General features: G+C 48.8%; 1 protein-coding gene across 1 annotated transcript in view; it reads left to right on the top strand.

Moving 5' to 3' along the window:
- Positions 1-715: 715 nt before the first annotated feature.
- als2b (alsin Rho guanine nucleotide exchange factor ALS2 b) overlaps positions 716-10,911 on the top strand; it is a gene marked incomplete at its 3' end in the record, with an annotated part of 36,921 nt that continues 26,725 nt past the window's right edge. Inside the window, exons 1-6 of the mRNA XM_079738198.1 lie at positions 716-812; positions 1,802-1,897; positions 3,874-4,022; positions 4,442-5,514; positions 6,066-6,363; positions 7,194-7,368. Coding sequence (XP_079594324.1) covers positions 1,878-1,897; positions 3,874-4,022; positions 4,442-5,514; positions 6,066-6,363; positions 7,194-7,368 — 1,715 coding nt within the window. The 5' untranslated portion in view covers positions 716-812; positions 1,802-1,877. The remainder of the gene's footprint in view (positions 813-1,801; positions 1,898-3,873; positions 4,023-4,441; positions 5,515-6,065; positions 6,364-7,193; positions 7,369-10,911) is intronic.

Raw genomic sequence — 10,911 nt, 5'->3', positions numbered from 1 at the left:
CAATAATCACGTGACTCAAAGCTTGCGCCTGTGTGGTCAAATCTCTGAAAAGTCAGTGCTGAAAAGTCAGTTCTGAACAAGTACATTGCAATGGTGTAAATTTACACCTTTACAAATTTTTAAAAATAAATATTCAACCTTTCAAAACTTATTTCTTAATGTATGAACACCTGTTTGCGGAATCCCATTTACAAGGTTTTAAAACCGGGAAACAATGAAATACACTGTTAGAACAGTGCCAGATTTGAAACTGCAAATGAGCTGGTGACATTTTTTAAACTTTGAAAATGAGTTGGTGAAAATGATGAAGAAGATAAAATAGAACACAAAATCATGTTTGCAGATGTTTTAATTTTTTTTTCAGGCTATACTCTTTTTTCAGTGTTGCAAAATCTTTTTTACAAGGTGAATTATGGCAGGATACTGCCTCCATAGACAACGATCCAAAATGTTTTTTATAGCCATCCGTTGGAAGGTACTTGAGAAGACACGCAACATTGTTTCAACAGCGAATGACCTCTCGCTGACCGTCTGGCCGACCGTGTTGGCGGCAACGACAGACAGACAGACGGACGGACGGACACGTTTTACTTCAGTGAACTTAATATATATACAATTAATTAATTGTACTTCGGTGTAATTCGCGTTTCCGAGATCCTCGTCTGATTTGACCGCTCCGCGCTTCCGTCGCTCCACAACAACACGGCAGCGCGCCGTCAGAGGGTTCGGGTTAGCCCGCTGATACAGACAAACAGACCGACAGATCCCCCTGGACCCCACCAAACACCCGGTCATGGACCGCTAGCGTCCCGGTGAGTGCCGTCCACCCCCGCCAACCCACGGCACCGTAGTGTCAGAGAGGAGCCAGTAGGGCGGTCCTTTAGGGAGCTGAGGAGTCGGGAGCTAGGTGGCTAACGCTACCTGCAGCCAGTGTTGCCAGATTGGGCCAGATTTCCCGCCCAATCTGGCAACACTGGCTGCAAGAGGTCACGACTTCACTATAAACTTTCCGTTTTCCCCGCTAATTAATTACTAATTAGGCGCTGATGAGTCATTAATGACTTTTAAATGACGGTTTAATTGATTTATTAAGGCCGTAGATGCGCACACCGTGTCACCAGCGTTAACGTGTGACGTCCGCAGAGTAAAGGGACCAGTATCACAACCGGCGTTCCAACCTGTTTGACCACACGCAGCACTGGGAATGAACTAAACACACTGTGGTGTACTGGGACTGACACGCTCTATACTGGGACTGACACTCTATACTGGGACTGACACTCTGTACTGGGGCTGACACACTTTGCTGGTACTGCCACTCTCAATACTGGGACTGACACTCTATAGTGGGACTGACACTATACTGGGACTGACACTATACTGGGACTGACACTATACTGGGAATGACACTCTATACTGGGACTGAAACTCAATACTGGGACTGACACTATACTGGGAATGACATTCTATACTGGGACTGACACTCTCAATACTTGGACTGACACACTCTATACTGGGACTGACACTATACTGGGAATGACACTCTATACTGGGACTGACACTCTCAATACTTGGACTGACACTCTATACTGGGATTGACACTCTATACTGGGACTGACACTCTCAATACTTGGACTGACACTCTATACTGGGATTGACACTCTATTCTTGGACTGACACACTCTATACTGGGACTCACACTCTATAATGGGACTGACACTATACTGGGACTGCCACTCTATACTGGGACTGACACTTTCTATACTTGTACTCACTCTCTATACTGGTATTGAACCAACAGGCTCACTGACCATCATCAGCTCATTCCCGCCGGGGGTGAAAGTCAGCGTTGTCATGGCGACGGAGCAATCACACTGATGGAATCAGTGAAGAACAGGTGGGTGACTCCTCATTCACTCATTCATCCCTAGAAAGGGGTTATTGTGTAAGTGTCTTAATGGTGGGTGACTCCTCATTCATCCATTCATCCCTAGAAATGTTTTTTTGTGTAAGTGTCTAATGGTGGGTGACTCCTCATTCACTCATTCATCCCTAGAAATGGTTTCTTGTGTTAGTGTCTAATGGTGGGTGACTCCTCATTCACTCATTCAGCCCTAGAAATGGTTTCTTGTGTAAGTGTCTAATGGTGGGTGACTCCTCATTCACTCATTCATCCCTGTAAAGGGGTTCTTGTGCCGCCTTTGAAGCATCTCAGAGGTTCAGAAACTGTTATGTGTCTTTGCATAAACCTTCTGTTATTCCATTAATAAGAGTGTTGAGGAAACGCCCCTCAGAAGTTCGTAGGCAATGACATAAAACCGGAAAACTGATTGTTCATGAGACTAGACTTCATAACAACCACAAGTATGAATGCCCGCTCTTTGCGCTTCTTTGCTGTATCAATTGAATCAGTTATTAGGACTTCTTGCGATGGTTGAACATGAGGGAGAATTTATCAGCTTACATTATATTGAAAGCTATAATGTATCCTAATGCAAATGTTAGAATTGGTGTTAAATTCACCTAGTGCTTGCTGTAAGTTGACTTTAGTCCATCAATGAAATGGGCAGTCATTGTTGTGACGTGATCTTGGAGGACTCAGGTTGCTTTACTTCCGCACGAAACTTAAGGTCCGAACCTCTCGGAAACTCTGAGCATTTTGAAGGCGGCATTGGAGGGTCACATGACCGCTGCACCGTGGTGAGGTTAGTTTGTTGTTGGGTATGAAACAGATATTCCCATCTTCATTTGGGTTCCTGCCGTGCTCTCAGTCCGTCTTGGGGACCACCAAGGGACCCCCACTGGCTCCTGACTGCTTGCTTTACACAGTGGGACCGTCGATAAATGACTCCATTCATTTCCTATGGAAAACGGCTTTTTGCTCAATAGCTTCCATGGTATGGTAACCAAACACACTAAACCAATGCAGAACTTTTCTACTAGGAGGTACTCATTAGACACACCCAAGGATAATATAATTTGTAGCACATACAATTTTATTACATATTTTAAAGAAAAGCAAATAATTCATTTCCCAGGGAAAATTGCTTTTTGTTTTGAACAGAAAACAGACATCAGGGAGAGAAACAAACAGCTGGTTGTTAGTTTACTCTGACTGTAACCATAGCAACCGGACATTAAATCCCAAAGACAATACCACCACGCTAGATCTGCAACATATCAGATAATTAGTACTGCGATATTTTGTCTTCCTTCGATACGGATTGACAAAAAACCTTTTTCTTTTCTTTTCTGTAACCAAAATGATTCCAGACACCTGACTTTGTTTTCTTTGGAGCTCAATCTTCTTTAGCTCATCTTCAAGTTTAGTTCTACGCATGCTTTGGTCGTCTGAATATCATGCGTGAGAGTATCGCGGTTCCATTACGAAAACAATGGATGGTGCAGCCCTCACTCACTCACTCACTCACTCACGCACTCACTCACTCACTCACTCACTCACTCACCCACTCACTAACCCCCCCCACTCACTCACTCACTCACTCACCCACTCACTAACCCCCCCCACTCACTCACTCACTCACTCACTCACTCACTCACTCACTCACTCACTCACTCACTCACTCACTCACTCACTCACTCACTCACCCACTCACTCACTCACTCACGCACTAACCCCCCCAACAAACACTCACTCACTCACGCACTAACCCCCCCAACAAACACTCACTCACTCACGCACTAACCCCCCCAACAAACACTCACTCACTCACGCACTAACCCCCCCAACAAACACTCACTCACTCACTCACTAACCCCCCCCCACTCACTCACTCACTCACCCACTACCCCCCCCCCCCCACCCACCCCGTCCTAATAAGGGGGCCGTCCCACACTGTGTTGTCTCCCCAGCGGTGAGGAGGAGGCCGGTCCTGGGGCGCGGGGGCTGGCCCACCTCTGGAGGGGCTACGCCTGCAGCCTGACCCCAGAGAGGCTGCTCCTCTCCCGGCCTGTGGTCCAGGCCGCCCTGGGGGCCCGCCACGGCCTCCTGCTGGTGGAAGGTGAGGGGTTGGTTTTCTCAATAGTTCCCCCAATTTGGATTGGATTGGCCTCACTGATACATAATCAATACTATCCCTGCCTTACTTCCACATCATTGTTTTGGTCAATGTCACCTCCACCTCCACCAGCATTTATGCCTGAGAGAGATGTGTAAACATATCTGTGTGTGTGTATGTGTTGTTTTGTGTGTGGTGTGTGTGTGTCTGCGTTTCTCTCTGTCTGTCTGTCTGTCTCTCTCTTTGTCTGTCTGTCTGTCTCTCTCTTTGTCTGTCTGTCTGTCTGTCTGTCTCTCTCTCTCTCTCTCTCTCTCTCTCTCTCTCTGTCTCTCTCTCTCTCTCTCTCTCTGTCTCTCTCTCTCTCTCTCTCTCTCTCTGTCTCTCTCTCTCTCTCTCTCTCTCTCGCTCTCTCTCCACTGCAGGCGGTCAGGTATACAGCTTCGGCGTGTCTCCATGGAAACAGCCACCCTCCCCCGGGCCCCGGCCCCCGGCCCTGGAGTCCTCCCTTAGCGGGCGGCGGGTGGTCTCGGTGGCGACGGGCTCCTCCCACTGCGGCGCCGTTACGGAGGACGGTGGCGTCCACATGTGGGGCGCCAACGGGGCGGGGCAGTGCGGGCTGGCAGGCCCCGCCTCCATCCCCAACCCCGCCCCCGTGGCCCTGCTGCTCCCGGCAGGCCCCGCCCACACCGTGCCCGTCCTGGAGCTGGCCCTAGGCCACGCCCACTCCCTCGCCCTCTCGGCCGAGCGGGAGGTCTGGGCCTGGGGGCGGGGTCCCCAGCTGGGGCTGCTGGGTTCCGCCTCCTCCTCCGGTGGCCCCGCCCCCTCCTGGCGCCCGCGGCGGGTGGAGCACCTGGCCGGGCGCCACGTGCTGCAGGTGGCGTGTGGCTCCACCCACAGCCTGGCGCTGGTGCGCTGCCAGGGGCCGCGGGGGGGCGGGCGGGGCACCGGGGCCCCCGTGGATGCGTGTGGCCGCTGCCACCAGCTGCTGTACACCATGACGGACCGCGAGGACCACGTCATCATCTCCGACTCCCACTACTGCCCCCTGGGGGTGGAGCTGACTGAGGAGGGGGAGGAGACACGGCCCAGGGGGGCGTCGCCCGCACGGAGCCTCAGGACCTCCCCCTCCAAGCCCAGGCTCCCCGAGGGCCGCGCCTCTGAGACACCACTGGGCGTCGCCGCCCCGGCCGATGGAGGCGTGGCCCCGCCCCCTGTGGTGGCCCCTCCCCCCGCTGGGACCGACCCAGCCCCTGGCGACGGGGACGGGGCTCTGGGGACCGAGGACGCCTCCCCCTATCCCGACAAGGATGCCGTCCGGGAGTACCTGAGGAGGCTGTCAGACCACGCCCTTATCGAGCCTTTAGGCCACGCCCACATGGAGCCCTTAGGCCAGGCCCACATGGCACCGTCGGGCGACACCCAGTTAGAGCCGTTAAGCCACGCCCACATTGAGAAGCCCGACCACGCCCAGACGGAGCAGACGGCCACTGCAGAGGTGAGCCAATATAGGAGGTACATTCAACTAAACAGCTTCTTAATTTGTTTATTAAAATAAGAGGCTTCTTAATTGGTTTCTCCTTTATTCAAATAGCAAGCTTCTTAATTGGTTTCTTCGTTTATTAAAGAAAGCAGCTTCTTAATTGGTTTCTTCGTTTATTAAACAAAGCAGCTTCTTAATTGGTTTCTTCGTTTATTAAAGAAAGCAGCTTCTTAATTGGTTTCCTCGTTTATTCAAACAAAGCAGCTTCTTAATTGGTTTCTTCGTTTATTAAACAAAGCAGCTTCTTAATTGGTTTCTTCGTTTAAGAAACAAAGCAGTTTCTTAATTGGTTTCTTCGTTTATTAAAATGAGAGGCTTCTTAATTGGTTTCTCCTTTATTCAAATAGGAAGCTTCTTAATTGGCTTCTTCGTTTATTAAAGAAAGCAGCTTCTTAATTGGTTTCTTTGTTTATTAAAATAAGAGGCTTCTTAATTGGTTTCCTCGTTTATTCAACAAAGCAGCTTCTTAATTGGTCACCCCCTGCTGTTCCCTCTCTCTCCCCCAGCTCTCATCAGAACCAGCCCCGCCCCCCGGCCCCGCCCACCACCCCGGCTCCGCCCTCAACAGCCTGGTGACGTCGTGTGCGTCGGCGGTGGGTGAGCGCGTGGCGTCCACCTGCGAGGCGCTCTCCCTGAAGAAGATGATGCACTACTACCTGTCCTCCTCCGGGGGGCCAGCGGGCGGCGGGGGGGGGGCCCTGGAAGAGTCGATGCAGGGCAAGAAGAGCTCCAGCACCGGGGACATCCGGGCGGAGGAGGCGGAGGGCCGGCGTCGCCTCTCCCTCCCAGGGCTCCTCTCTCAGGGTAGATACTCCGTCAGCCTGCTGGCCTCCTACTCCTCCTCTCATGTCTGGCTCTGTGAGTACATGGACGCATGCACGACACGTACGCGTGGGTGCATGCATGTACACGTGCACGTACGCGTGGGTGGACGCATGTACACGTGCACGTACGCGTGGCTGGACGCACGCACGCATGCACAAGCTGCTGCCGCGTGCCTCTGTGCGTGTGCTTGATGCGTTCTGCACGTGCACACATGTGTCTGTGTGCTTGCGCGGTGGGCGGCTGTCTGTGTGCACGTGCATGCTGCCGTGTGCCTGTGTGCTCATGTGCATGTACATGCGTTATGGGTGTCTGTTTGTGTGTGCATGCGTTGGTGTGCGTGTGTCTGTGTGGTGTTGTGTGTGTGTGTGTGTCTGTGTTCATGCATAGGTATGTGTCTGTGTGCGTGGTTGTGTGTGTGTGTGTGTGTGTGTGTGTGTGTGTGCATGCATGCATGCGTGTGTCTGTGTGTGCAGAGCCAGACGTCAGGTCGATGGTAAGAACTCTGATTTCAAACCATCGTACCATCACTGAAACATCCGTTAACAATAATCCTCCAAATGGCTTCTTGGACTGACTTGTCCTGTGTGATGAGCAGTAGCAGCCCTGCCTCCACCTGCAGGTGGAGGCAGGGCTGCTACTCCTCCACTGGGTGTATCAGCCCTGCCTCCACCTGCAGGTGGAGGCAGGGTTACTACTCCTCCACTGGGTGTATCAGGGCTGCTACACCTAGTGGAGGAGTAGCAGCCCTGACTCTACCTGTGGCGCTGCGACCTGCGTGTGCCTGACTTCCTGTCTCCCACTCCCCACAGTCTCCCCCCGCCTGCTGAGGAAGCTGGGGCAGCCCCGGGGCCCAGCGGTGGCCCTCACCCAACTGGGGGGCTGCGTCCCTGGGGGCCAGGAGGTGCTGCCCTCCTTGCAGACCGAGGTGTGGAGCTGGGGCCAGGGGGGGAGGGGCCAGCTGGGCCACGGAGACCACCTGGCAAGGTGAGGGACGGAGTATGTTACCTGGAGCTCAGAACACACCTCTGGTTTGATTAGTGGACTGGTTCTGTGTTGGTTTGATTAGTGGGCTGGTTCTGTGTTGGTTTGATTAGTGGACTGGTTCTGTGTTGGTTTGATTAGTGGACTGGTTCTGTGTTGGTTTGATTAGTGGACTGGTTCTGTGTTGGTTTGATTAGTGGACTGGTTCTGTGTTGGTTTGATTAGTGGACTGGTTCTGTGTTGGTTTGATTAGTGGACTGGTTTTCTGTTTGAAAGGTTTTAACTTACATATTTTATCTTTTACTTCAGATAAGAAAAGCCATTTTTTATTATTTTCATTATTATAGTTTATTGTGATTAGTTATATCCATTGTGTGTGTGTAATTCCAAAGAAAAGGCCTTTTTGGTTATTTCACAAGTAATTTTGTGGTTATTAAACTGACATGTATTTCATCATCATGCGGTTCGAGTTAATTTGCGTCATCCGTCAGTCATTTCCTGTGTGGTTCATGAGCAGCGTTCTGAGAGACTGAACGGTGTCTCTTTCCTGGTGTGAGGATGGGTCTGACCTGTGTCCTGTGTCTCTGGTTCCTCACCGTGTGGTTCCTCACCGTGGTTCATCACTGTGGTTCCTCTCTCTGGTTCCTCACCATAGTTCCTCTCTCTGGTTCCTCACTGTGGTTCCTCACCGTGTGTCTCTGCAGGGGTTGACACTAACGGTTGCCTGCTTGCCCGGGGCAACTAAAAGTAATATTTGGGCAAGTTGAGATTGATATCTGGTTGCCCGAACGGGCAAATGGATTATGGGTGGATGTTAATATAAAGGCTATTTATTCAAGTGTTTTTTCAATTATGTTTTATTGATTTTCTGTTATCAAACAAAGAACAACACAGCACAGAACTTGTCAAGTTACAAAAGAGTAATGAGATATAAAGGTCACATAAATACATATTTGGATCATATAAGCATTGTTTACAGCGGAGTCATGTCAAAGGAAGAGACTATACAAACTATTTATTTGTGAAAACAAGGTGTGGGCGTCCTTTCTGCAAGAGCTCAGCAAGATCACTAGGAGGATAATCAAGAAAGGGTTGCCATACATCATAGAAAGCATTGGTGTTACCTTTTAAACAGCACTAAGACGTTCCATAGGAAAAACACGAAATGTTTCTCTGTACCATTGCGTAACCGAGGGTGGCTTCTCCTGAATCCACTGGAACAGAATACATCGTCTTGCTAAAAGCAGAAGTTTATACAATAAAATCAACTGTCCAGTGGGTAGAGGGAGCTGTGCCGTAGTTACACTCAGAAGGAACAAAACTGGGTCCAACTTAATTTTTTTGTGAAAAATTGAACTAAGCTCCTTAGCAACGTTTTCCCAATATCTGGATATTAAAGGACATTGCCAAATACAGTGGTAGTAGGTTCCTATGCCTTTATTACACTTAAGACAGAGGGGGGAGAACTCAGGATTAATTTTGTGTAGAAATTGAGGAGTACGTTGTATTCTGTGTAATATTCTATATTGACTCCCTGAGTCTGTTGCATGTATATATTTTCTTAGCAGACATAAAAGCATTGGACCAGGCCTCTGTGCTAAGTTCAACCTCCAAGTCCTTTTCCCATAGATCCCTCGCTCTGTCAGAATTAGCAGAGTTAGAAGGCATTAATTTTTCATAAAAAAGAGAAATAAATTTCTTGTCATTGAGGGTATTCAAATTAAAATGAAGAAGGAAGCTTTCAATAGGACTCAACATTGGTTGATCATTCTGTAATTTAAGATTAGAATTTACAAAATGCCTCACTTGGAGAAAACCAAAGAAGTGGTTACGTGATACTTTCTACCTATTCTGAATTTGAGTGAATGACATGAAATTACCGTTTTCAAATCAATCAGAAACAAATCTTAGGTCCTTTGAGAACCAATCATCGAAAATATTCAATCCAATGCCTGGGGGGAAAGCTTTGTTCCTAGTTAAAGGTTGTAACGCTGATGACAACTCTCTTCGGCCAATGTGTTTAGTGATGTCACGCCAAATCCTAAGTGTGTTAAGCATAATAAAGTTAGTTTTAACCTCTGCTGGAAGTTCACCTAAGGCAGTTGAGGTAAGGCTAAAAATAGATAGAGGGGTGCAACACCAAGCATCTACGGGGGGCTCCCCTTGATGTAGAAAATGTCTAAGCCAGCCTGATATTATACGGGCGTGACAAGCCCAATTGTAGTATAGAAAATTAGGGAATGCCTGACCCCCCCTGTCTATTGGTAATTGCAATAACTTCATCTTTATTCTAGCTTTCTTTCCGTGCCATATGAATTTAGACAACAATCGTTCAATATCCAAGATTACTTTCCTATTGATCTTTAATGGCAGCATCTGCATAGGGTACAATATCCTGGGAAGTACATTCATCTTAATTAAGCTTATTCTACCCATCCAGGACAATGGGAGATCAAACCACCTGTCAAGGTCACCTTTAATTTTTGTCAAGGTAACTTTGAAATTTAGTTTGTACAGCTCCTTAATATCTGCTGATACTTTGATGCCCAGGTAAGTAAAACCTGAGATCGACCACCTGAAAGGGAAATTGACAGGGGCCGCCCAGGGCCCACAGCCACCTAATGGTAAGGCCTCTGACTTGTTGTAGTTAACGTTATACCCCGATATCTGGCCAAATTGATTAATGATTGATATTAAGGTAGGGATGGAGTTCTCAGGGTTTGTAATAAACAATAATATATCGTCAGCATAGAGTGAAATCCTGTATTCAAAGTCTCCTAACTTGACACCCGAAAGACCCTGGTGGGTCCTTATAACTTCTGCAAGAGGCTCGAGGGCGAGTGCAAATAATAAAGGCGAAAGGGGGCAGCCCTGACGCGTACCCCTGCACAAGGGGAAAGCATCACACACTGAACCATTCACAAGGACCCTCGCAGCCGGAGATTAGTACAACACTCTGACCCACTCAACAAAGCCTGCACCCAAACCAAACCTGTGAAGAACATCGAATAGATACTCCCACTCCACCCGGTCGAACGCTTTTTCAGCATCCAGTGATACTGCAAGAACCTTGTTTTTTGTATTTTGTGCGAATTGAATAAAGTTTAGGAGCCGTCGGACATTGGAGTGAGAGTATCTACCCTTGATAAATCCTGTCTGGTCCTGCTTCACCAGAATGGGCAACACCTCCTCCAACCTCCTAGCCAGAAGCTTGGATAAAATTTTACAGTCAACCCCGAGCAAGCTTATTGGTCTATAACAGTGGTTCCCAAACTTTTCACAGCCACGTACCCCTTTAGACATCTGAGATCCAGCCATGTACCCCCTACTACCACACACACAAAAAACCTGTCTGTAAGTCCCCCCACCACCATCACCACGCGCACGCACGCACGCACGCACATACACACACACACACACACACACACACACACACACACACACACACACACACACACACACACACACACACACATATTTCTATACATTTCTATATTATTTTATTTTTCACCAAATGGATCAATTCTTACCAGCATTTTTAGTGTG

Source organism: Pollachius pollachius (genome assembly GCF_949987615.1).
Source record: "Pollachius pollachius genome assembly, chromosome: 6".
Classification (NCBI taxonomy): domain Eukaryota; kingdom Metazoa; phylum Chordata; class Actinopteri; order Gadiformes; family Gadidae; genus Pollachius; species Pollachius pollachius.
Note: the sequence above shows the minus strand (reverse complement) of the source record. Positions and strands in the feature narration are given on the sequence as shown.